The sequence below is a fragment of the Podarcis vaucheri genome (genome assembly GCF_965113315.1).
Source record: "Podarcis vaucheri genome assembly, chromosome: 1".
NCBI classification, from domain to species: domain Eukaryota; kingdom Metazoa; phylum Chordata; class Lepidosauria; order Squamata; family Lacertidae; genus Podarcis; species Podarcis vaucheri.
In genome coordinates this window covers 48,744,676-48,771,934 of record NC_138759.1, presented here as the reverse complement: position 1 = coordinate 48,771,934, position 27,259 = coordinate 48,744,676, and the positions used below count along the sequence as shown (strand labels likewise).

Genomic DNA, 27,259 nt, shown 5'->3' with positions numbered 1-27,259 from the left:
CCATTATTGTTGTTGTTGTTGTCGTCATCATCATCATCATTTGCAGCACAGGACACTTCTGGCATTTAATCCAGATTTACCCTTCCCATGGAAAATCTGCTATGTAAAAAAACCCCCAGCTGTTGGCAATGATCCATTTGGGATATCTAAATGACCCGTTTTTCACATTTAGCTCATGGTGGCTCTGCTCCACTTACCTGGTCAGAGGCAGTAATGCTTCTGAATAGCAGCTGCTGCAAACCACAGGAAGGAAGAGTTCTCTTGGGCTCAGGTAGTTTGCAAACCTCCCACAGGCATCTAGTTGGCGATTGTGAGAACAGGATGTTGGAAGAGATGGGCCACAGTGCTGATCTAGCAGGGTCTTCTCATGTCATTAGGTCTGGAAGCACCCACTGTCTCTCAAAACCAAGGTGCTCTTTGCCCCTCCTGTGCCCTCCACCCTCAAAGTCTTTTCTTTCATTCTGCCACGGCACATGACACATGCTTCATACAAGGCTGCTGTGAAATTCACAGTGGCAGTGTCTCATGGAAATCACATCATCTCCCATCAAATGGCATTCCGGTCATGCATTAATTGGCATCATGTGTCAGCTCAGCAATCCAGACAGAGGGTTCAATTTTGGGTCCTGCTGTCGAAAGAACAGGCAGGAACCAGCACATCCAGGGGGGTACCTATGGAAGGTGAAAACTGCCGAAAGGATTGCTCAAATACAGGAAGATGTCTGTTTTTTTGTTTTGTTTTTAATTTTTTTTGTTAACTTTTAATTTTTTTGTTTTGTTTTTTAAAAAAAATTCTGTTAATTTTTAAATAGTAAAACTACAGTGTCTAAAATTAAATAATAGCATATTCTGATCAACATGGAATACAAGCAGGATGTTCAGGGCTTGGCTGTTGTGATATATTGCTTTTCTGAAGGCTCCAGAAGTTCAGTGCATCGTTTTTTAAACTAAAGGCAGAAGTATTTAACTTGGCCTCTTCTAATATGGTTCTTATGCAGATTGTGAAGGAAGCATTGCTTTTTTTCAAAGGTGGGAGGGGATGCACAGCCAGATACATCTCACTTGCTGAACAAATATATTCCAGACCTGTATCTCTCAAATGCATACAGATCTTCATCTCCTACTTTAATGCAATACAGGAAGCTACATACAGAGAAGAGCTGGGATTATGCTGTGTTCACACTGTGGAGACAAAATTGCTAAATTCTGTGGAAAATTGAAACTCTCTTTTATTAAGTAGGATGAGCTGAACAATCAAGAGAATATTGATGCGACATCAAACTCATTACTGAGATCTTTGATGTAAAAAAGATGGGCATTGTTTGTTGGGAGCCAAGCTCTGATCCATGCTCAGGTGGCCAAATCTGTTTAATATAAGATACTGGAAATCGTCCTAAGGACAGGGCACTTTGGAGCGTGTATGAAGTGCATTTAGATTGTTTGGCATTACTTATATTCAACACTTTCTGGTGTGTTTTAATATCATTTTCCTTGCAGCAAAACGTCTGGGTTTTGCAGGAAGAGCTGATTAGTTGCACAAGAGCACCAAATCGCCATTAACTGCACAACTTGAATTTTCCAGCATCTGATTGAATCCCACCTGAAAATCATGGCAGTCTAGGAGCGCCCCAAGAGTAGTTGCCTGCTAGCTGTTGAACTGGTAGCGATTGCCATGTCTGTTAATTTGATAAATCTGTGTTAGATAAGAAGTTGAGGCCTGAAAGATCATTTGTTTGTTTGTTTAGTAAAATTTATACACTGCTTGTTTGTCAAAAACAAAACAAAACAACACCTCAAACTGATTTACAAATCAAGTGAAATCAAGAAAAAATTACAACCATATTTTAAAACATACAAGAGTTAAAATACTAAAACAGATTAAAGTTACCACAAGATCTGCTGTGGAAAAGACCCAGGAGTTGTCCTTTGCAGTAATGCAGACTAGCTCTGAGTCATGTTGTTGACTATATTTTGGGACCAAACACTATCAGACTTTGGGAAACTGTTCAGGTCAGTAACACATTTTCCTTCCCACTCCAGATGTTTGGGGTTGTTGCTTATCTCCCCACTGCCTGCCCATTCTGTCACCTCTGAACAAAACATATGGTGACTGAATATTTTATTGTGCATGCAATACAGAGCTCGTCGTTTGGTGACATAAGGCATTCAGTAGTTTGCTAAAATAAGACCCTGGCAATTTGGGCATGTCCTACAAATATGTGCACACTCCCCTCCCCCCCCCCCCGGATCCAGCAGTCCATGGGTGTTCCGGTACACATAACTTGCATTCTCATGCACATAACTGCTTTTGGTTCAAGGTGAAACCCCTAAATTTCAAATCACATGGCTTGTTTCATCAAATACACTCAATTATGGAACAAAGACACATCTGTTTACAAGCACACATAGTGATCACTCAGAGCTTGTCTTGCACAGATAGACTTGTAGCTTTCTATTTGAAGTAAGTGAGGATTATTCCCCTATGCTGCCCTTCCATCCCAGCTTCCTCCCAGAATGTAACTTGTTTTGTGTATGTGCCATTGTGCTTAGTTCCATAGCAGGGGCGGGGATATCCCTTTTAATCCAATCCTCGGAGCTCTGTCCAGGTCACATCCCTTTGCAGAATCTGTCCCTTCTCTCCAAGCCACACCCTCTCACTGGCTGTGCTCCATACCATCTTCAAGCGCTTTTGCCTGGCCAGGTCATAGCCTCAACAGTGTTAACGTTTAGATTATCCTTGCCTGGATGGAGGACAGAGAGATGCATGAGCTGATTGCATGTGTGGTTGGAATGCAGCCTACTGAACAAAGGTAATCCATTGCTCCACACTCTTTTGCCTCTAAAGGTAAAAGATAAATGACCCCTGGGCAGTTAAGTCCAGTCAAAGGTGACTATGGGGTTGTGGTGCTCATCCCGCTTAAGGCGAGGGAGCTGGCATTTGTCCACAGACAGCTTTCCGGGTCATGTGGCCAGCATGACCAAACCACTTCTGGTGCAATGGAACACCGTGATGGAAACCAGAGCGCATGGAAATGCTGTTTACCTTCCCACCACAGCAGTACCTATTTATCTACTTGCACTGGCATGCTTTTGAACTGCTGGATTAGCAGGAGCTGGGACAGAGCAACGGGAGCTCACCCCGTTGCGGGGATTCGAACCGCTGACCTTCCTATTGGCAAAACCAAGAGGTAGGTTCAGTGGTTTATACCACAGCGCCACCCGCATCCCCTCCGGAGGCCATCTAGTCCAAGCCCCCATCTCAGGGCAGGATGTAAATCATGCAGGATGCAAGTGGAGTGTCCAGCCTCTGCTTAAATACTCCCCTCCATGAAGAAGAGCTCTCCACCTCCCCAGACAGTCGCACCCACCGCCAAAGGAACTTGACTCCCACATGCTGCTTCTGGGATGTAGCCGTCAGCTCATCAAACAAGCACAGCAACCCAGGCAGCAATAGTACAGAATCTCAGCAGTCTTTGCACTGAGGCAGACTTACTGTCGCAGTAGCACATACAGTCAGGAAGGCTTGCAGAAGAAATTGCCACACTTAGCCGGAAGGTAGAGGGAGACACACAGAGTGAGCGACAGAAGATTGGATAAGCTGTGGGGAAGCTCCATAGCTCAGTAGCAGAATGCATGCCAGGTTTAATCCCTCACATCTACGGTTAAAGCAAGGCTGGGGCCCCTAGGGCCATACATTATGTTCTTAGACTCCAACTCCAACATCAGCCCCATTCAGCATAGCCAATAGTCAGAGAGGATGAGAGTTGTAGCTCAGCAACAGGCGAAGGCCACTGGTTTCCCAGTCCAGGCGTTAAAGGTGAGGAGATTTCACCCCTCCCATACCCAAGAATCTCCTGATCATCTCCTGATGGTCTCTGCTGACTCTCCAGAGAGAAGGAGGCGTGTCCTGCCTATCTACTTATTCTGCCCAGCAACATATCTGTGTGTGTGAGAGAGAGTCAGTCAGTCAGTGTATCGGAGAGAGTGAGAGTGTTAGAGATCCTAGCGATAAGATTGCTGCTAAGAGCAGCTGCAGACTCTCAGTGTAGCATTGATTTATGCTTAGAATATTCAGCTCTGTATATAGTTTTGTATCATAGTTGTAGTTACAGAATAAAAGGAAGATATTCTACAGAGCTGCTCTCCGAGTGGTTTATACTCTGCAAGACTCTGAAAAACTCTGCTGCGCAACGACTGAATTATTGAGACAGTGAATCCGGTGCTCTCAGCTCTAAGCTGTGAGTCCACAGCACTGTGACCTGTTCCTGCGAGAAGGAGGTCTCTGGCGGTGCTACCCAGCTTGCCTAGCCCAGTCGGGGTTGAGGTGCATGAGTCCAGTTGGCGCACTGGCTCTAGGGCGATGCTGACAAAAGGATTCAGTTAGTGCAAGTCTGGGAAAGGCATTTACCTGGGACTTCAGAAAGTTGTCCCCAGTCCCTGTGGACCAAAGATCTGGTTCAAGATAAGACAGGCAGTTTTATCGACAATGATTTCCCCCAGTTCAACCAGAGACGGCAAGACTTTGTGACAGGTTTCTACAGAGACCTCATGCTAAGGAGGACTCTAGAAGCAGAATTAGTATTCTTGGGAGGAAGCGGAGCACTGAAGTTGTTGTTATGCTGTCAGAAGAACCCAGATTGGGGGGGGGACCCTCAAACAACCTCAAACAAATGTCTTTATTTATTAATCTCAATTATCTCTAAGTAAATAACAGCTCCAACTGTGGAACAAATGCAAAAAGCATTTTGAAACAATTACTGTTCTAGGCAATGCAATATAAATAAAACTTCTGGTGGCTCTGAATTGTAATAAAATAAAAAATAAACGAAAACAAAACAAAACAAAAAAAGCCACCTCAAATGAGGCCCAGAATGCTAAAAGGGTGTTGTTAGAACACACAGAGGATGGTAAGGAATTTAAAAGCAGGTGGTCTGGGCCTTTCCATTTGCAAGACAGACTGTGAACAGAACAGAAGGAGGAGAACATAATGTTCTCGCATGTAGAGAGTTGCTTAGTGGGTGGACACTGTTATCTTCCTTAAAATAATGTTACCTATTCAGACCTTCTTTCATTCATTAGTGCCTTATTAGGCTCTCTTTAAATGTTACGGAGAACACACTAAATTTAGGGCTAAAATATTGAGACTGGCAGTAGAACTGCAAGTGTCAACTTTTTCAATGGGTTTGTACACACTGGGGCTGCAGAACCCTTTTCAGTGCCAGGAGCCACATTCCCACCTGGGCAACCTTTCAGGGACCACATTCCAGTGGCGGCTGGGGCCTGAGGCAAAATAAGTGTTAAAGAAGTTCAAGGACACATTGAAACCTGGCCAAAACCTTTCAGGTGCAAAGCAGGGCCTGTGAAGGGTGTGGCCAGAGGCCAGGAGGACCAAATTTGGTTCCCAGCCTTGAGGTGCCCCACCTCTGGAATACAGCTTCTTCTGTGTACATCATTCACCTGCTTACCGAGGCCTGTCTTTCTGCCTCACACTGTAATATGCAGGGTGGACTTTGGCGCATCAGCATATCTGGCAAAGCAAGGCAAAAGAACCCTGTAGGAACCTGCCAGTCTTCTGTAGTTTCATTAGGCCAACTGGAGGGAGCTGTGCAGCAGGAGGCCGAGGAAACACGAAAACGAAGGTTCAGAACAGAGAGAAAACATCGCACCTCTACCACTGCCAATGCAATGAAGCACAGATCTAGCCTACTATCCAACAAAAGGAGCAGTCGGAGGGAGGGCAGGAGACAAAGGACCTGATCCTGGAGCAAGAGTGTCTGTCAAAGTGGTGAGCACAGAGGATTAAGAGGGGCTGCTTTTTTAATCCAGGCACTAACTGGGCACAACAGTCACTCAGGCAACTGACTGTCTTTTCACCTGCACACCGAGCATAGCAACAAAGCCTGATCTCAGGTGAATGCAGCAAGGGACAGATTCAAATGCAATTAAAACTTCAAGCCTGGGTGTCTAATGAGGGCCTTGAGGCCTCTCTACCTGGCACCTGGCACTCTCCTCAGGCCATGTCCCCTCACCAGCACACAGAGCAGCCCTGCCCCATGGCCCACTGGAGTCTGCCCTTGAATTAGAACAAAGACCTCTTGTGTGTCTGAATGGAGGGGTGTGTGGGTGTGTAGAACCTCTGACTCCCCCCTCCCCCCAAGGCTGGAATATAGCCAAGTGTAGCACAGGAACCCTGAAATCACTTACAACAGAAGCAGCTTGGCAAAAGCAATGGGATTCTTCTAGTCCTCTGGAACTGTGGCTTACCTGAGCTTCTCCAAACCATTGTGTGGCACCCGGGGTCAAAGCTAGATGTCCTTCAAAAGGACCAGTTAGTAAATCTTGCCTAAATGAATGGACTGGCTTGGATTAAACAAAGCAGGTATTTGGGGGTTTTTAGGGGGCACTTGAAAGAACACCTAGAGAAACTGAAAAATGAATCCTAATAATTAAAAATAAATAAATTAGGAACATTGTTTGATGGCAGATTGCATGCTATTTATGGGGAAAGTTACAATTGTTGGCTAAGTGTTTATCTGCACTTATCTTTGACCCTGTGCTTTCCAGGCACAAGTCCATGCCTTAAAGCTCTGCGTCCAAGCACCATCCCCCCCTTTCCTCCAGAGCTTTTCCTGCAAAAAACAACAAAAAACCACTCTTTAAAACAGTTATTCATGTGATCCACAGATTGCTGTTTGCTCCAATTCAGTTTTAAAGAGCATGTTTTCACAGTGGAAGTTCCAGAACAAAAAAGAAGCACACAGAGCTTTAAAATGTGGACTGTGCCTGGAAAGCTCAGAGGAAAGGTAAGTGTTACTAACTAACTATTCCACTTCATGATCTTTGCTTTTGTGTGACTCTAGGATCATGCAACAGTGTAGTAAATTTTCCGTAAAGGTAAAGGACCCCTGACAGTTAAGTCTGGTCGCGAACGACTCTGGGGTTGCGGCTCTCATCTCGCTTTACTGGCCGAGGGAGCCGACGTTTGTCGACAGTTTTTCCAGGTCATGTGGCCAGCATGACTAAGCCGCCAGAGCAGTACCTATTTATCTATTTGCACTTTGACGTGCTTTCGAACTACTAGGTTGGCAGGAGCAGGGACCGAGCAACGGAAGCTCACCCCGTCGCAGGGATTCGAACCTCCGGCCTTCCAATTGGCAAGCCCAAGGCTCAGTGGTTTAGATCACAGCTCCACCTGCGTCCCTTTTAAATTTTCCATAGCTAACCACAAAAAACGTTAAAATGATCAAATGTTTATGTCCACAATCCATGGCCTGGTGCAGCCCCTAGCCTGGGTCAATTTCAAGTGGTATAATGGAATCCTGTACTGTTCCATGAACATGACAATCCAGCTTTTGCATCCTCCTGCCTAACAGGAGATATCCTGTTCTGGGTTCTAGCTAGCCATTCCCTCTGATGGCAGCATTTCTCTCCCTGCACCCCATTTCTCCTCCCATTTTCCACATGACACTCAACATTCCATGACTACTAAGCACACTAAAGTCTTCAGTTTGGTGTTTTTACCCCCCCCCATACATTGCTTTCATAAGAAGATTTGCTTCTGCAAACATCCCCCCACCTAACATGCTGATATCTCCCTTTCATTTCTGAGTGGGCTCGTTACAACTCCATAGTCATCAGGGCCCACAACCCACTATTAGAAGGAGTGGTGGCTTACACAGAACTAAAATAATAATACTAATAATCCTGCTCCTCTAGTTGAGTGCAAGGAAGTTGAAGTAAACAACCATCCTGCTGCCAGCTTGCTGATAAATTCCCCCCACCCGCCCCTCCTGCCCCATATGCAGCTTAATACTTAATGGTAGAAGACATTGGAGCATTACGCATTCTCTTGACTTGGAAGCCTATGGCTCTGATCTCATGGCTCATGTAGTCAGAGATCTTGCTGAAGGGATGCTCTCTGAGCAGAAGCCTCGTCGTTTTAGTAGGTCTTGCTAAAAATAGCTGTCTTTCCCAGAGCGGTCAGTGTTTCCTTTTGTCCCCTCCTTTCTTGCAAGAATGCAGCAGTTCTTTCCCCACAAATGAATGCCTTGTTTTGCATTCCCTCTTCTGTAGCACAGGGCTTTAGAAGATCACTTACAGAAGGAAGGAAGCAGCACAAGAAGAGAGGTGATGAAATTCCTCACTTCTGTGCTGACGTTCTTGAGATCAGCTTCTGATTTTTATCACCAGAATTAGAGCCAAAGTCCGTTTCAGACCATTTTACTGGGTTAGCAAAGTTTGGAACTGTGAGGATTTCTATGGGCAACGGCAAACAAGGGAACAATTAGAACTGGCAGCCTTTCTCAGATGAATGGGCTGTGCAAGCTGAAGGTGACTACATGGTGTGAGATAGGGAACCGGTTTGCACATGTATGTACTTCAAATGATTTCTCATTGGTGCATTACTTTGCATTTGATGGCCTGCAGGCAATTTGTGTAAAGTTTGATGCTGAAAAGTATTGCTAGTGGAAGTGACAGGAGGGGAAGTTATTAGTGCTCTCTAAAGTGTTCTATCAGTGGCAGGGAGAGAACGTCAGTCATTGTGCCCTTAGAATGGAACTCATCATCTGCTGAAAAAGTGAGGGTCCCTCCTCCTCCTCCTTTTTGTTTGTATGCCACTTTTCCACAAAATTGTGCCCATCAAGTGAACAATTATGTATAACAATTACATGTTCAAAACATTAATGTCAATAAATAAATACAAAAAAAAAATCCATATAAGTTTGTATGCAACACTAGCCAATCTAATTTAACAGCTGAAAACTCAACAGGAGTGAGAACAATGACTAACACATAAATTAAAAAAGTAATATACAAAACATCCACATGCTCTAGATGGTGTTTCCCATAGTTTGGGTCTAAGACTCAGTCTCCAAACATTCAGGGACCCCATCCCATCTCTCACCTGGGGTACCACAGACACTCCCGCTCTGGCTCTCACCCAACAGGGTCTTATGGTCCTATTATCATGACTCTTGGTCCACACAGAGGTCCTGCACTTGGACCTCTCACCCACTCTCTCTAGTCTAGAAGTGGGCAACCTGTGTCCACATGCACCCCTCAGTCTTGTTGGAAACCTCAGCATCTCCCAACCATGGGGAGCACAGAACATCCTTTGGAAAGATGCTCCTGTTTCTGTCATGAATGCAACCCAGAATTGGAGGAGACCAGGGTGGCAGCAGCAGTTTTCAAAAACAATTTATTCATTTTATTCATTCAAGAATTCTCAACCATCCCACACATTCACACATGCTCTGCAGAAGTATAGGTACCCAAGACAGATGCTCTGGTGAAACTGGCCAGTCTAGCAACACCAAGAGCTACTCTTGGGGATGCTGCAGAGGTTTTCTCCTCAAAATATATCTGCTTGCAATGGTCTTTTACTGGCTGATGTGTAGATTGTAGATGTGGTTTCTGGATTGCAAGGGCTATGTGGCAAGCAAACAAGATGTGCTAATTGTACACAGTCCCCAGACTGCGAGGCCTGTCATCACCTTTGGCAACTGTCCTGAAATGCAACGTGTCTTCCAAGCAATGTTGTTTTCCTTAATCCGATATTTTAAATCCTGTTTATTTAAGATAGCCATCAGCAAGGGCCATGTTCCCTGTAGCGGTTTCATTTATTTCCAATGCTCATCCACCCTTTCATTCATTCCAAATAGCAGTATTACATGAGTATATTCACATAATCTCCATTTTGCAAAATCATAGGTGCGTGAAACAGCTAAGCTCATCGCAGCACCTGCTGGCTCGTTTCTCTTTCATTATCCTCATTGCGCACCACTCTCTCTCTCTCTCTTAAGATCATCAGTAACCAACACTGTTTCCTCTTTTAAGACCACCACCACCCCTTGAAGAAGAGAAGAAGAAGAGTTTGGATTAGATCCTACCCAAAGGAGTCTCAAAGCAGCTAACATTCTCCTTTCCCTTCCTCCCCCACAAGAAACACTCTGTGAGGTGAGTGGGGCTGAGAGACTTCAGAGAAGTGTGACTAGCCCAAGGTCACCCAGCAGCTGCATATGGAGGAGCGGAGACGCGAACCCAGTTCCCCGGATTATGAGACTACCGCTTTTAACCACTACACCACACTGGCTCTCAGTGAGATTCTTAAGGAAGAAAGAGAACCAGTGTGGAGTGGAGGTGGCGGTGAATGTGGGGTGTGTTAGGTGGTAGCAGCACCTGTTTTGTTTAATTCAAACTAATTCATTCTTCCTGCCCACTACTAACTCTACCACTGCCCATTGACAGGTGACTCTCAAGAGATCACCTCCTAGATAATGCAGCTCTCGTGGGGGGGGGGGACCTTGTCCATTCTTACTCTAGGGCACAGAGTTTATCAGTGTTCAAGTGTCATACCTTAAAATGGTAAAGGTAAAGGGACCCCTGACCATTAGGTCCAGTCGTGACCAACTGTGGGGTTGTGGAGCTCATCTCACTTTATTGGCTGAGAGAGCCGGCGTGCAACTTTCAGGTCATGTGGCCAGCATGACTAAGCCGCTTCTGGCGAACCAGAGCAGTGCACGGAAACGCCGTTTACCTTCCCACTGGAGTGGTACCTATTTATCTACTTTGCACTTTGACGTGCTTTCGAACTGCTACGTTGGCAGGAGCTGGGACCGAGCAACAGGAGCTCACCCTGTTGCGGGGATTCGAACTGCTGACCTTCTGATTGGCAAGTCCTAGGCTCTGTGGTTTAACCCACAGCGCCACTCGCGTCCCTGTGTCATACCTTAAGGCCAGTTAAAAACTCTGTAAACATCCACTCTGGCTGACTAGAGATGCAAGGCTGGTCCTTCACAAGGCCATAACCATTTTCATGCGACAACACTTTCCAAACAAAAAGGGAGCCAACAACGAGAAAGCACACAAAACATGACTTATGGAGGGTTTTTATTTACAGTGACTCTTTAAAAGACTGAGAAAAACATCCATTTATGGGTGGGTGAATGATGAATTTTTTAACCTTAGGCAGCTGCTGAGACTCCTTTGTGTGTCCTTCTTCTCAGCAGAAAGGGAAAGCTGTGGTAGCAGCCGCCACTGCTGCTGCCTGGGGGATAAATAAATGGGAGCCTGGTACATGATATGATATGTGTAGAGAGGGCATCATCAGGTTAACAGCAGATTCTTCAAAGGGCATCAAGAGACAGGTTAGTCTGAGATGCTGTAAAGTGTACCTCTATGATTTACAGAGAGATGGGAGGCAACTTGTGGGGGCCGACATGGATATGGTACTATCAAGGTATAAAGGCATAAAGCAGCTCCAGGGCTGTTTCACATCTTCAGTGCTTGCAAATACAAGATTTCTGAAGAGGAAAAAGCAGAAGAAAGAAAGGCATTCAGATATATTAACAGATATTCCAAAACAGTATGTAAAGCAAAGAGGGAAACAAGGGTGCTTGATCAGAATCACAGCTACTGAATTTCAGCAGAGTCAGTCAGTAAGTTCACCCCAGGCTATCGAAGCCCCTTAGACCCAACAGGATGGAAGAGTCTATCAGATCTCTGCCTGGCCACTTGTGAAATGGTTGTGCAGGACACTTTGCAAGTGGGATGCTTCTGTAGGACATCTTGCAGATGCTGGGGCAATGCCTGGTGGAACTTCAGAAAAGTCAAGAGGTTCCCAGGAGCTGCTTTAGAGGATAGAGCTTCTGTGTTTTGCTTCTGCTGCTAGTATTTCATAGCACCTAGTGCACCTGGAAACACACAAATTTAGTAGACCATAAATTATGCAGCACTATATTATAGTTCATAAAGATAAAGGGACCCTTGACCATTAGGTCCAGTCGTAGCCGACTCTGGGGTTGTGGTGCTCATCTTGCTTTATTGGCCGAGGGAGCCGGCATACAGCTTCCAGGTCATGTGGCCAGCATGACTAAGCCGCTTCTGGCGAACCAGAGCAGCGCACGGAAACGCCGTTTACCTTCCCACCAGAGTGGTACCTATTTATCTACTTGCACTTTGATGTGCTTTTGAACTGCTAGGTTGGCAGGAGCAGGGACCGAGCAACGGGAGCTTACCCCATCGCGGGTATTCGAACCGCGACCTTCTGATCAGCGAGTCCTAGGCTCTGTGGTTTAACTCACAGGGCCACCCGTGTCCCATATTATAGTTCATAATAATGAGTAATTATAGTTCTTAATATATAGCACATGAACAATTTTTGATGAACTACAGCTTACCACTATGTTGAGAGTGGGAACTGTGGTAATTTTAACAATAATTTGCTGAAACAAGCCAACTTCAAGCCATCGTTTACGATCCTGGCATGTTTGGATAAACCATTGTTAAAGCTAACTACAGTTCTTTGTTCTGGCGTAATGACAAGCTGCAGTTGGGTGAAAGTGGAAGCAAATGCTTTTGCCATCATAAAATTGTATAATTATAGAATTGGAAGGGACCTTGGAGAACATCTAATGGCAACTCTTCGTTCAGTGCAGAAGTCTGTAATTTTAAGCCAGCCTTCCAAAGAGATGGCCATCTCACCTCTCCTTAAAACCCTGCAATGAAGGCAACCCACTCACCCCGTTACATGATTCAACCGCTTTTTCAGTTTGGAGGTTTATCCTCATGTTAGCCAAAATCTGTTTCCTTGCAATTGCCACCCATTGGTTCTGGCCCAGCAGAGAACACGTTTGCTCCATCTTCTACCTGACAGGCTATGAACACGTCTTAATCAGTCCTTCTTTGTGCTAACTGTATTCAGTTCTTTCAACCACCTCTCATAGGACTTGCCACTTACAAATGTGAAGGAAAGAGCATGTTAGGATTTGTGTAGTGCTCAACAATAGTTTATCGTGTCTGAATGAGAAGCACCAGAGTACATCTTCTGCATTTCTAGGACCTGGTCTTTGAATCAACCAAAACCTGTTCTATTCTCCAAGGAATTCCTCAATCAGCTCCAGAGACATGGAATTTCATATGTCCCTTCCTTGGGGGTGGGGGAAACCAACACGGCTTGTAAAAATTGGGCAACTTTGATTACAAGGTATGATTCATTCTACTTCTACTATGGTTAGGGAATATCAAAGAACTCTGCATGGCTGGAAGTCTGTCCCTTAACCTTCTGCAAATCTTGCTCCCCCCCCCCCACATCCCCAACATGCTTTCTGCAGAATTTCACAAGGTGGTTTTTGTTTTCTGTTTTTTGGCAGTCTTAAGAAGTAGAAACTTGCATTTTAAAAAAGCAATCTGAGATCTCTGGGCAGAAAAATAGACTGCTGGGAATGGAACTTGGAAAGCTGGTTTTTTACTACATTATTTCCCCTTTCCTCTGAAATATGCAATGACTTTCCTCAAGCTATTTTTTATTTCCTAAGCTGTATGTTATATCACTGTCCTTTGTTCGAGAAAAGATGGGCAACTAAGTCACTAAATCACTATATAGAAGGGAAACGATTTCTCTTAGATTTGACTGGCCTTGAATTACTGTTTCTTCATTTAAAGAAGCAAGTACATATTAGGGGCTTCCAGGCTGTTGCTATTTTAGGCTGGGTTTCAATCCCATCCTGGCGAATTCAGGTTGTGCAACTGAAGCTGATTTGGTGGTCTTGCACAACAAGCCCACTCCCCATCTGACTTTTTGCAATAAAGGTGGCAAAAATGCAGAGGAAAGTGTGGGAGAATCCTTCCTGCATGTAATGTTCCCATTGTGTAATACCCTCCCGAACTTTGTACAAACAAATCAGGATGAATGCTCAATAAACAGGTCATTTGGAAGCAACCCCAGTTTCCTTAGTGCATACAGGACAGGCCATTGTGTAAGACAACCACAGCCTACAGTGGGCTGGACGCAACAATTGGGGGAGTTGTAATGGCAATCCTGCATTTCTGGGGACTTTGTATAATATTGTTTTAAACTGATGACCTTAAATTAATTGGGAGAAATGTGCATAGCCAGGATTTTTCTTAGGGGGGTCAGGCTTTTGTTGGGGGGGGCAGAACCTCAGAATTGTATTGATTTGTACTGATTGGGGGGCAGCTGCCCCGTGCCTCCCCTTGGCTATGCCCAGGTTGGGAGGATTTAATTTTCCTTCTTTCAGAAGACAATGATCCGCTTTTCACAAAGACTATTTTTTTTCTTATTAATTAATGTCCAGGTACTGTGATTTGTATTTCAGCTGAGCCCAGGATTTGCTGATGGCTCTCTAGCCAGGAAAGAATAAAATGTTGAATAAAAGCATCTTTCGGTGGCTCATGCAAGGCATCTTGATTCATACTAATATCCTCCCGGCCTTGGCTGGGGAGGGCGGGGTATAAATAAATTAATAATAATAATAATAATAATAATAATAATAATAATAATAATAATAATTTATGATGATGATGATGATGATGATGTTTGAAAAAGATGCAAGTTTCCAGTGTTCCGGGACACAGCATGTGCATCCTCCCATATGGCCTCCAGCCATTTCCCGACAACTATACGTTCTTCCTGCCTATGAGCCAACAGCACATTTCGTTGAGGAAAAAATGTACAGGGATAAGCTTATGCATTCTACAAAAACTCAAAATATTGCCTAGTTTGTCTAATCCAGGGATATGGGATGGAAATTTTTCCAAAACCTGTTTTTCCCCAATGCTTTATTTTTCCAGCAATCCTCACACCCCCTGGCCACTGTTAGTTCATTAGTAACAATTAATAGATGTCAACTTCAATTTGAATATTAGGTAAGCTTGGGAATTTTAACCATTTAGCTTTGTTTACTAAATACAAGTTAAATAAACATTCTAATTACATAACTCTCTAGGTCAGGCACATCCAACAGGTAGATCATGATCTACCAGTAGATCACTGGACGTCTTTGGTAGATCACCGGTAGATCACTGGATCCCCTTAACAACTTTCGGTCCCCTAAAAAAAATCCACAACTTTGATCCAAACCCCTAAAACAGGGCTTTCCTCCCTAAAAAAGCTCAACAGCTTTGACCTGAACCCCCCCAAAAACAGGGCTTTCCCTCCTAAAAAAAGCTCAACTTTGACCTGAACCCCGAGATCACTGCCAATTTTTAACTGTGAGTAGATCACAGTCTCTTGGGAGTTGGCCACCCCTGCTCTAGGGCATCAGAAATTTTCCTGATGCAGATTACCTTTTTAATATTTCCTGGGAAATCTGTATCACTAATCTTAACATTTCTGGTTTCAGACTGGTTTTCTAAATTTCCTGTTTCAAGGCACTCCAAAAATGTCTGGGCCAGGGCTCCTCTTGGAAAAAGAAATTCATTACATGCATAATCTACATTAACTTATTAAATTTAGTTTACAAATGCTCTTTCGCTTTGACTCTTTAAAAATCATGCTGAAATGTTCATGGGGGGGGGCGCATACACAAGCATACATTACTCCAGAAAGGTCACCACATGCACAAGTCTGACTCAATATGAAAAGGGCAACAATATTCTTCAGCATTATTTATTACATTTGTGCCTTGCTGGTTCATCGTAGGGCTGTTTCCATATGGTTTCAGACGGAAATCACCTCAGGGCCAGACTCCCAACAGCTTTAGCAAGAGAGTTTCCTCCCAGCATTCTCTGAATCTGGATTAAAAAAAAACAGTTGTGCTGATTCCCTAAAAGGAAAGATCGCACAGAACATATGCTCCCTAGTCAGCCCATTCCAGGACAATTAGCTTGTTCACAGCCCCTGATGAGCAGATAAAGCTCCTTTGACAAATACCTCTTAAGAAGGAACATAGGAGCCTGCTGAATCATGCCTGGGCACCCTGTTCTTGCAGTGGCTAACCAGATGATTGTGGGAAGACCTCAGGCAGCACCCCAGTCCAATAACACTCTCTCAGCTTATGATTCCAAGCAACTTGGCATTCAGAGACACACTGCTTCTGTCAATGGAAGTACAACATAGGCATTGTGGTTTGTAGGTTGACAGGGAAAGAGCTCATCCTGTACGAGAAAGAACTTGGCAAGTAACACGAGGGCGATATCAAGAGAGACCCCTTTTCTTCTCCAGTGTCCCACATAACAGATGCTGAATTATACTCTCTCGGTTTATATTCCTCAGTCTGACTCAGATAGTTCCATCAGCAGTGCAGGAGCTATTCCCCTCTCAGCTGACTTCAGGAAAACGTGGAGCTGAATTAATATGGAACAGGCACAGGGGATCCTGAGCTTTTCAGAAAACAGCCCGGCGTAATAATAATAAAAAAATGGGACTGGGTGACATTTTTGTTTTGTTGGCATACTTTCTTACTTAAAATATATGTTAGGATATATGGTTTATGTTGTTTATTTGTTTCTGTGGTGTCTTCTGCTCTTACCTGAGTGAGCATGGCAACATTTTTGATCGATCTTTGAAGCAAAGAGAGGGGCCTGAAATTATTAGACATCTGCGGGCTTTGAAGTTATTTCTGCATCTGTGAACGCTTCAAAAATTTTAAACCAAGCATTTACACCCCCCCCCAGTTGAGTGTCATGATTTCAGATATTTAGTGTCAAAAATATTTGTAGCTAAATTGTTGCATCTTATATTAAACAGAGCTTATAATTGCACTAAGGGGCATGGGTGGCGCTGTGGTCTAGGGTGCCGATCAGAAGGTTGGCCGTTTGAATCCCCACGACGGGGTGAGCTCCCGTTGTTCGGTCCCAGCTCCTGCCCACCTAGCAGTTTGAAAGCACGTCAAGTGCAAGTAGATAAATAGGTAAATGGCGTTTCCGTGAGCTGCTCTGGTTCCCCAGAAGTGGCTTAGTCATGCTGGCCACATGACCTGGAAGCTGTCTGCGGACAAACGCTGGCTCCCTCGGCCTATAGAGCGAGATGAGCGTGCAACCCCCGAGTCATCTGCGACTGGACATAACGGTCAGGGGTACCTTTACCTTTACTTATAATTCCACTAGGAATTAAAAATCTACAAATTTGGGGCGGAATTCATATTTTTGTGTATGTCATAATAACACCACACCCTTGAATAAAGCCTTTTATATTTGCCAAATTAGGCCAGTATTAGTCCTCCAGATGTTGTTGGGCCACAGGTTCCTTATACTTGCTTTAGTAGGGTGGATTGGATGCCAAAGAATGGCAGAAGCAAGACAAGAGATCTTCCACAATGCGGGTCTGAACAGTATCAAAATGTGTGGCTCAGTAACTCAAGATCCCTGTGGATTTCCTCTCAGACTTATGCTAGGAGATATCTCAAGGGTAATGACAAAGAAATCCCCAGAGATTGTAAGTACTGTGCTTCCACAGAGACACACTGACGGAGGCCATCCTTTTTTTAAAAAAAAGTGGGGGAGAGTGTCCTTAAAGGGAATACTTTTCTATTAAGTCACTCAAGATTTTCTTCTCCTGCGAAGATGGTTTGGGTTGGGTTTTTTTTACTCCCTAGGCTCACAGTAATTATGTGTTATGCTCTGCTAAGCTAGAGTTCTCAAAGGCCCAAGGCGAAGCAGCCAACAAGGTTTTAAACCTTTAAATTTCAGATTGCATTTGTAATTAAAACATTCTTCCTAGCAAATGCTTCATGCATAGGATGAAATTTACTCAAATTGGTATGTAAGCTTCCAAGCAATAATCCATATGAATCTCTAATGAAACACTGGAGGAAACACCCCCTCTGTGCCTGAAGACGTGTACCATATAACATAAAATTCTCTCTGATCGCATAATAAAACAACGCCAAGAATAACAGCTTCTAATCTAAGGCAATTCAGGGAAGATTCCCCATCCAGTTTATTCCAGTGTGCAGCCCAAGTCCAATCCTAGGTGCCTCTAGCCTTTCAGGATTTTGCAGGAGGGATTCACATGCATACTGTAAATTTCTCCGCTTAAAATGGATCATGTTGCTCTGTTGCCCTAGCACAGGGGTCGGCAAGGTTTACTTCGCCTGAGCCAGTTCACTCCAGTGGAGATCCGACGTCTGCGTAGAGGCAATTTCTGGCGTCTGTGTCTGTGCAGACATGATTTTCGGCATCTGCGCATGTCCAGATGCAATTTCTGGTGCCGTGGAAGCAAGTCCCAGTGCTGTGCTGTGCCGGTTTAGCACAGCGCATGGGGACCCACCGAGCGGGCAACTTGGTTCGGGGGCAGCTCGTGGGCCAGTTAAACGGCCCCCATGGGCCTTAGGTTGCCGACCCCTGCCCTAGCACAACAAATCAGCTTTTAAAAAACAGCAATCTTTTTTGCAGTTTGGAAAATGATGGGTAAAACGTATTGGCCCCAATGGTTCATCGTTGCTTAATGGGATCTGCTTCAAGTAAGCTGTTGGCTTAGTCTCACAAATGCATCACTCCTGAGGACCGTTCTGCACAACCCAGGACTTTCTGGTTATAAATACCAGAAAGTGAAACACTTGGGGCAACAGGCAAAGTTACTATTTCAACTCAGGCCTCCATCACACTCATACACACTGGAGTTACTTCTCTGTTGCAGCTGCAAGGCGTGTGTGACACTGCAATCATATGGACAGGATGTGATCCTCATGCCAAAAGGAAGAGTGCCAATTGGCTGGGGGCAAGGCAAACAAAGTTCTGGCATTTACCCAAATTGGAAATGTATGGACTATCAAGCTGGGCGGGGTGGGAGGGGGTATGACTCCCACAGTTGTGTGCATGCAAACAGAGCCCCACACATCAGGGGACAGTTTATAGAAAGGTGATGGTAAGATGCAAAGGTCTGCTGTAAACTTACAGAACTCTGAACACAAGTTGGCTATTTGTGGCCCAGCCAGGAAATGGTATTTGGATTCTGGGACAGCTGCTTCTGCTCTGGCTGAGGTGAAACCAAAAACATGCTTCCAAAATTGTGGGCCAAGGAACATTTTCATGGTAGGCATCCCTCTTTTCACTGAACATACGAATGTTCCACGGAAGCTTTATTTTTTGTTTGTTTGCCACCTTGATTTGTATTCATGTCTGGAAAGATATAAATATATTTAAAATAAATATTTTCCAAATATTAATGCAGAAAGAATCACACAAGACGATGGAATAAAATAACTGGGCTTGGCCTCCCTAAATCTCAAGAGACGGAGGGGGCATGATGAGAAAATGCTCTTACAAAGTGCCACACTTCAGTGTGTGTGTGTGTGTGTGTGTGTGTGTGTACTGGATCGCACATCGCATATAAAGACTCTTAGATTTCGCACAGGGAAAAGCTGCCAGCAGCAAGACCACTGCAAAATAAAATATGTAGCAGGCAGAATGAGCCATTCATGAGGCACAACTGAGGCTAATGGAACAACAATAAGTCCTCTGGGAAGTGCTAGACTATAGCATCTCGTAACAGCAAATGGAACTCTCTGTGCAAGAAAAGGTTACCTATGGATCACTGCAAGTCCTTAAGGGATGGTCTTGTCAAGTTCTCCCTGCCCCACACAGGCAGACAGCTAGGAAGCTTGAAACAGGCTTAAGAATCATAGGGTCATTTAGTCCAACGCCCTGCAACGCAGGAATCTCAACTAAAACATCCATGACCACAATCCAAATTCCAATAGCCTTTCTAGGCCAGTGCTCAGCAGTTACAGCACATGCTTTGCATGCACGCCCCTGAAATAAAGCTTGGAAGAAGCATTCTACTGGAGCAAACAGAACCCATCGTGGAGCATGCCTGTGGCAATTTCTCTGGTTTGGAAATGTGCCCACAGCCGCCCCCCCCCCCAAGTTGACAACCCCTGCATTAAAAGATCTAAAGTACCAAGGCTGAAAAAGACCTGACGGAGATGCCAGGATTGTCAGCTCTGAGCATTTTCTGTCCAGAATAGACAATACCAGGCTAGATGGACCAAAGTTCTGCTGGCCCAAAGGGCATGAACTTAGAAATGGACTTAGAAACAAAAGCAACAATTCCAATGATTTATTGAAGGAAGAAACATGCCCTGACTAGCACTGAAGCCTTTTGCTGTCCTGCCCGCCCACCTCAAAAACTGTCCCACTGCTTGGACGTATTTAGTTTTATTATTGCTATATTATTATGAATAATAAATTTATTGCCCACCCTCACCAGCAGGTCCAAGTGCATGTTGCAGCAATTTAAAATTAAAAACTGTTAAAATAGATTACAGTTGCAGGAACATGGTGGGTCTGGAAAACACGCATCTTCAACATTTGCCAAAGCTGTATCGTGAAGAAGCCCATTGCACCTCTGTGGGGTAATATGGTGCTGGCTGCAAGAAATCACCATTTAGATGGCCCAGGGCTGGATTTAGGGGCAGGCATCCCAGGCTACTGACTGGGTGCTACCCTTGGGAGACATGTGTCATGGGCTATCCTCTCAACTATCCACTCAAGAGCTGAACAAATTGCCCGAACAGTGAAACTTCATTATATAGCTGGTAATCCTGCCCTCTGTGACCAGTGTTATGTTTGTGTTCTTTATCATTATTCTTGGGGGAAATTACAATAAATTATAAAAACCACGTTAGTCACTGCGATCAGATCCATGTTCAAAATTGTAATGCCTTATATGATGGGGATAAATTGTGTATGCAAGTCATGTATTGAAGCTGTGAAGTGTTTTGGAAATGCAATCAAAAATAAAATCTGAAGGTTGGTCCTGAAGGGACTCCTTGCTTGGATCACTGTAAGATCTAGCGCCAGACCTGGCTGGACCTATCAATAAGGCAAGAACCTGGACTGAGTAGCTAAATAGCAACCCACCTTTTGGTGTGAGGATTCTGTCCTTAAATCCGCTGAAGAAGCAAAAATAAACTCTTGATGTTCTTAGTGGGAAATGGTCAGCCCATTCTAGAAATGTGTGTAGTAGAGGAATCGTTAATGTGGTGCTTGCAGACAAACATGAGCTTGCAGAGGCATTCCCTGGTACCTATCGGATCCCTCCTATGTTTAAAAGAAGCATTCCTTTGTACTAATAGAACAGGTTGCGGTGTGCATATGGTGCCGACAGTTTCTTTGGTTTGCAAAGATGCCCATGGGTCCAAAAAGGTTGGCAGCCCCTGGGTAGAATATTGCTAATCATTGGGAAACACAGTGCTTCACAGTGTTTATTTACAAGGCTTCTGCTAAGACATTCTGTCAGATCAAAACGGTTCTTTTCATGCTAGGGTTAGCTACTGCTTCACCCGTCTGCCGGAAAGAAACAGTTCAAGGTCACACCAAGCGAAGGCAGTGAGGCTGGCCTCCAGCCAAGGCTTTGCTGGCGCTACCGCTTCTGCTCTTGTAAAGACTTGGAATCTTCCCATGGACGGGGCCCTCTGATGTTCTTCCAGTCGTCAAAGTTGGCATCTTTCAATTTCTGTAGGCATAAACAACAACAAGAAGAAAATAAACTAATAAGCAAGAAGGAAAACATTCTAAACACCCTCAGGTTCTCTTTATAAATTAAAGCGTCTCCTGTGGAACACATAACGACTAAGATTTGTAGAGGAAACCATTAAGGAAGCATCCCAAGATCAACACAAATGAAGCCACAATTCAGCGTGAGCACCGCTATTTCTCTGTAGCTAAAGAAAAACAGGGACACTCAGACTGGAGAAGCAAGATAAGTACCTGACTCTTTGCAGCACCCCTGGAGCATCTCTTACATTTTGTTGTATCTTGCTTTTGACTTCACCCGTTCTCAACTTCTGAAGCAGGTGGAATTTGTGTGGGAAATAAGAAGCAGTACTGCTCCTCTTGTTCCTGGAAGCCGTTTCCCCTCTGAAGTGGCTCTCAACAGCTAAGCTACCTGTTCAGTTACCTACAAAACTGGTGTGTTTGGAGGAGCAAGAGCACAGCATGTGAATGCACACAACGGGAAGTCAATGAGGCCCAGCCGTCAAATGATTTTATTTTATTTTTACTGTGGCTGTGAAACCACCACCACCATTTCCCAACTCAAACCTAAAGACTCCCATCCCTGCTGAAGAATAAAGTAAGGGGGCTGCTGGGTATTTTTTGTCAGCTGTAGTGCTAAGAATGCAAGGCTTACTGTAATTTTAGTCACTGCCTTATCACAAGGCTGGCATAGCCATCAAAGTTGTTTTCTAAATTTTCTACCCACAACTTAACTATGTGAGGTTGCCCTAACTACATTATTCTTGCCCACTAACAATCACGGAGTTCAGATGTAGTCAAAATGGATTAGAAAACGTATTTTATCCAGCTTTGTTTTGTTATGGAGAAAAGGCAAACTAGTGATACCTACCGAAAATATATTTAGGAAGATGTTCCAAGCCCTGTTGAACTCAAGTTAGGGGGCTTCTGATAGGCATCTGTTTGGCTACTATGAGACTAGATTAGCCTTTGACCTGGTCCAGCAGGCTTGTTTATGTTTGTAACCCAGGAGTGGATAAAGACAGAAGGCAGGCTAAAGCAAAAAAAGAGATGCTTGTATAAAATAGGGTTGCCATACGTCTGTAAATTCCCAGACTTTTTGAAATATGGCAACCCTAGTATAAAATGGCTCCAGCTACTCCAAGTAGGCAGTAATTCCCTGACTGGCTGGCAGGAGCAGTGAAAAGAGTATTCGTTCCTCTGGGGTGGATCAATCAAATAAATTCTTTCATTTACCATATCTTATATGGAAATATTTTTCTAGCCAAGGAATAAGCAAGCTACTGTACAACTTGCCCAGTAATTACAGTAATAGTAATAATGGTGTGGGGTGCAGAAAGATGTAGATGTGTGTGGGGGGGACCTTTTTCATCTTCAGTGCCTCATTCCCTTGAAGGCAACCTATTGGCACCCACAGGACAGTGGTGGGTGGGAACAAATGAATGTAAACATGATCTTTGTACAGTGAGCTAGTTTCTACACACACAGAAGCACCCTCTACCCTTCATCCAGGCCAGCAAGATGAAGGATCAGATGCCAAAGACACATTCTAGCCTGGCCAAAGCACACAACGAAGGTGCGAAGCAAGCCTGGCGAGGGTGTGTGGCTCGGAAGAGGGGTGTGACCCGTGGAGAGTCCCCAAGGGCCAGGTAGACTGGGAGAGCAGCCTTGATCTCCCAGACCTCAGGTTCCTCATCTGTGATCTCCAAAGTAGTGGGACCCAAACTACTGACAAGCATTCTCAGGTACTGAAGTAAGGTGAAACATTAAAAAAATATGCATGGTTTGGAGTGTTTAAAACTATGAGACTAACAGAGCAAGACATGGCTCTTCATTTTGCATTCACCGTTGTAAGCTGAAATATACTGGGAGTCGAGAGTGGATTTCATGCTCTTTATTCAGCTCATAGTGGTGAGGAGGAATGGAAGTTCCCCCAGAATGTCTGCTTTATATACATTATTTACACAATGGGCCATACATGATTGGCTAATTCCGGGATTCATCTGTAGGCCAATCAGGTTGCGGATTCACTTCCACCTGGAGCTGGATTGAGTGGCTCCTGTGGACCAATCAGACTGCTGCATTCTGAATCCTATTGTTCTAGGACCAATCAGACTGCTGCCTTTTGGATCCTATTCAACTCAGTACATAACATAAGCCATGAGATATTTCAAGAGCCACATAAAAAAGAGACTAGATGAACACAACTGTGGGTTTTAAATGCAGCAAATAAAATCCAAAAGGAAATATGAACAGGGGCCAACATACTCCACCTCCCCTTCAATCAATAAGATGTCTTTTATAGCCAATTTATTCTGTTTAAGAAGGGCCCCCATGATTCCTTTTAAGTGAGAACCTCAAACCACCTTCTGTCTGGTTAAGGCATTTTATACTCCCTGAGCCAAAAAGTTTTGTTGCTCTATTACCAACTCAATTTTTCATCTTGCTGGTTGGGGGGGGTTTTTTTGAGAGAAAGAGACTAAAGAGTTGCTATTTCTTGCCTTTTGTTGCTGGGCCAGTGACTGAAAGTTTAATATCTAGTGAATGTGAATGGTTTCTCTCCAACTAACAACCTCCTATGGGGAGGCAGATTCCTTACAGGTCAGGGCTCCTACTAGTGATGCAGACATACAACTGGTGCAATTTCTTCTGTATGTCAACTGTGCATGGATTGTGCAGAAGCTTTACAGGAGCATAGTCTGCTCTAGTCCATTATTTGGCCACTGTGTTAAATACTGTTCTACTGGGAAAGGTAGCATTGAACATCAAATGGCTTCTGGCATTCCACAGAAGATCCTAAACAGAACCTTATTAAGAAACTTCATCAAGAAGTAAGACAGGGCCGCAAAAGTGAACAGCTGACAATTCAAGAGCCCTCTGGTAAAACATTCTATGATAAGAATAAAAAGTTCATTTATTATATATTTTGGAAAGCGGTTTGTCTCTTTGCCTGTTCTCTATGCATTTGAACACCTCTTAAGATATTGTAACCAAATGGTTCCAAAGATCAAAGAGTAGGATTTCTCTATAGTTGCATATAATTGGACAGTATTTTGAATTATTGGTTTAATATTTTGATGTTTGGGCTCTTTTGGGAAGAAAGGCAGGATAAAAAATAACTAATAAAGAAATAAGATGGCAGACTGAGCTTTTCAAAACTGCAAATTTTAATCAAATCATAATCAAAATTTGCATGATGGTGTTTGAAATGAAGGAGCAGTGGTTTTTGTCAGTTTTGTCTAATTGGATGCCATTTTGTATCAAGATGGTGACCCAAATCTTTCAAAACTCTGCAGATTTTAACCACTGATTCCAAAACTGGTATCTTAGAATTCCTGAGCAATGTTATGCACTCTTTGCCAATTCTAATTTGTAATGGGAGAGGATATAATTATTTCAACCAAAACACAAACACAAACACAGAGAGAGAGAGAGAGAGAGAGGGAGAGAGAGAGGGAGAGGGAGAGGGAGAGGGAGAGGGAGAGAGAGAGAGAGAGAGAGAGAGAGAGATTATGTCAGGCCACTTATGAGGCACCAATGTACTTGGATCAACGGCACCTTGAAGTGTGGTTCATTCCTTCTGGATCTGGCAATGACTCTGTTGTTAGTTTTGGAAACACAAAAAGGGGAACTAGTGCATAAAGAAATGACTGTGTTCATGTTGGTAGTTACTCAGACAGAAAGAGCATGTCACTGGAAGACAGCAAGCTTTTTGGTAAAGGGATGGACTGCCAAAGTCTGGCAGCTTGCCTTGCCTGAGAAGCTTATACAACATTGCAGAGCTAGCAGAGGACCTAAAGTGAAGGACAAATCTGCAGATACTTGGATGCCTTGTCTAATGTATATTGGCAAAGGTACCCCAGCATTGATCCCACCTTCAGCACATAAAGAGAGGTGTGGCTGCACATTCGTAATGCTTTAATGTGTTGCAATGGAAGTGTGAACTCAAAGTGGGAAATAGGTAAAGGGACAAGAGCATCAGTACTCCAAAGTTTGTTGGAAGTTGTTAAGAGTTCATTATTGTAACAGAGAATAAGAATACTAATCACAAAGTTTAAAGTACCGTATTTTTCGCCCTATAGAACGCACTTTTCCCCCTCCAAAAATGAAGGGGAAATCTGTGTGCGTCCTATGGGGCAAATGCAGGCTTTCGCTGAAGCTTGGAGAGTGAGAGGGGTCGGTGAGCAACAGGGCAAAGGATAGGGAAAGACGTGTGCAAAGTGGCAATAGATTTGTCTTCCCTAAATGTCAGCGCACACCCGAAACACACACCTCTTTCAGAGGTCAGAAGGGTGGCACTAAGGCTGTCTCCACTTGAGAAGAATGCACTGCTCTTCTTTTTAAAAAGGTCAAAAAAATTATGATATGGGAAAAGTTGACAGAACCAGGGGTGGGGGTGGGGAGAAAGTATGGCCGTGTGTCACATGGATACCTCACGCAAAGCGAATGTACAAATCATGGCTCTTGAACATTAAAACACTACTGTAGCAATACCCTCAGTCTACTCATTCAGCGGGACGCGGGTGGCACTGTGGGTTAAACCACGGAGCCTAGGACTTGCTGATCAGAAGGTCGGTAGTTCGAATCCCCGCGACGTGGTGAGCTCCCGTTGTTCGGTCCCTGCTCCTGCCAACCTAGCAGTTCGAAAGCACGTCAAAGTGCAAAGTAGATAAATAGGTACCGCTCCGGCGGGAAGGTAAACTGCATTTCTGTGAGCTACTCTGGTTCGCCAGAAGTTGCTTAGTCATGCTGGCCACATGACCCGGAAGCCGGCTCCCTCGGCCAGTAAAGCGAGATGATCACGCAACCCCAGAGTCGTCCGCGACTGGACCTAATGGTCAGGGGTCCCTTTATCTTTACCTTTACTCATTCAGCAGAAAGAGGTGATGAAGTCTGGACAGAAGGCTTCATGCGGTGGAATATCATTTTTAGAATGCTTCGATAGACTTTGGATACAACATAGAGTTTGATAAGTGGAAGAAACTTTGGAATAAAGGTATGAAATTTTCAGCACGTACAACACTTAGAGAGAACATGAATAAAATGATGTACAGGTGGTACATCACGCCGGTAAAATTAGAAAAAATGTATAAAACCGGAGACAAATTATGCTGGAAATGCAAGATTAAAGAAGGCAATTTTTACCACATGTGGTGGTCTTGTGAAGTAATTAGAAAGTTTTGGGAATCTATTTACAATGAATTAAAAAAAATATTTAAATATACCTTCACAAAAAACCCCGAGGCCTTCCTTCTGGGGATAACTGGAGAAGAAATTAAAAAGGAAGACCAAACATTTTTCCAATATGCAACAGTGGCTGCTAGAACACTAATAGCACAAAACTTGAAGACATCAAAAATCCCAACTATAAATGAGTGGCAATCAAAATTATTTGACTATATAGAATTGGCAAAAATGACACAGAAAATAAGAAACCAAAAAGGTACAAAGTTTAATAATGAATGGAATAAATTTATGACATATATTGAAACAGATGTAAATAATCTAAAAATCACAGTAGGCTCGATATAACGCTTGCGACGCAAAGAGTTTTAAGAAAACGAAACTGCAGATAGGAAACATATTCCAAAACTGAGTTGAAGGGAAGTCAACTATTGTTGTGTGATTTAGTTATTTAGTTATTGTAAGTTTAACTTGTTGGTGTTTTATGTTATGTAATGTTTTTCTTCTTTTTCGTTGTTTTCTTGTGTTTTGTTTGTCTTTTTTGTTGCTTTAATGTTTGGTGTTGCATAATGAATTTGAAACTAATAAAAATTAAATTAAAAAAAAAAGAATGCTTCCACACATAAAAGAAAAGAAAGCCAGAAGAAATGACCTGGGAGAATTTGTGGAGATATAAGGTAGGGGCTAGAATCTGCTGTGCGGATTGTATTTCTCTTTCCTGTCAGTAATATCCACTGCAAGCAACCTGAAATGATGCAGCCTATTTCACCAAGGCTTTACCACCTCTTTTATTTTCATGTGTAGATCCAGCCTGAAGTCTAGAGTTTACAGAATGTCTATGTAGACAACTTAGCCT

General features: G+C 43.7%; 1 protein-coding gene and 1 long non-coding RNA gene across 4 annotated transcripts in view; both read right to left on the bottom strand.

The window, feature by feature from the left end:
• Positions 1-10,873: 10,873 nt before the first annotated feature.
• On the bottom strand, positions 10,874-18,627 carry LOC309535067. Its single transcript, XR_014221002.1, has 2 exons — positions 18,285-18,627; positions 10,874-11,303 (listed from the first exon to the last, which is right to left on the bottom strand). It is a non-coding gene; the product is annotated as an uncharacterized lncRNA (long non-coding RNA).
• A 1,159-nt stretch (positions 18,628-19,786) lies between these two features.
• The window catches only part of COX16 (cytochrome c oxidase assembly factor COX16), a 55,238-nt gene continuing 47,765 nt past the window's right edge, over positions 19,787-27,259 (bottom strand). The window contains exon 4 of one of the 3 annotated variants that reach the window (XM_082227400.1): positions 19,787-21,199. In XM_082227400.1, coding sequence (XP_082083526.1) covers positions 21,107-21,199 — 93 coding nt within the window. In that variant the 3' untranslated portion in view covers positions 19,787-21,106. Of the gene's footprint in view, positions 21,200-21,219; positions 22,968-27,259 lie in introns of those variants that run through there. The other 2 variants (XM_082227399.1, XM_082227398.1) reach the window with 2 other exon arrangements.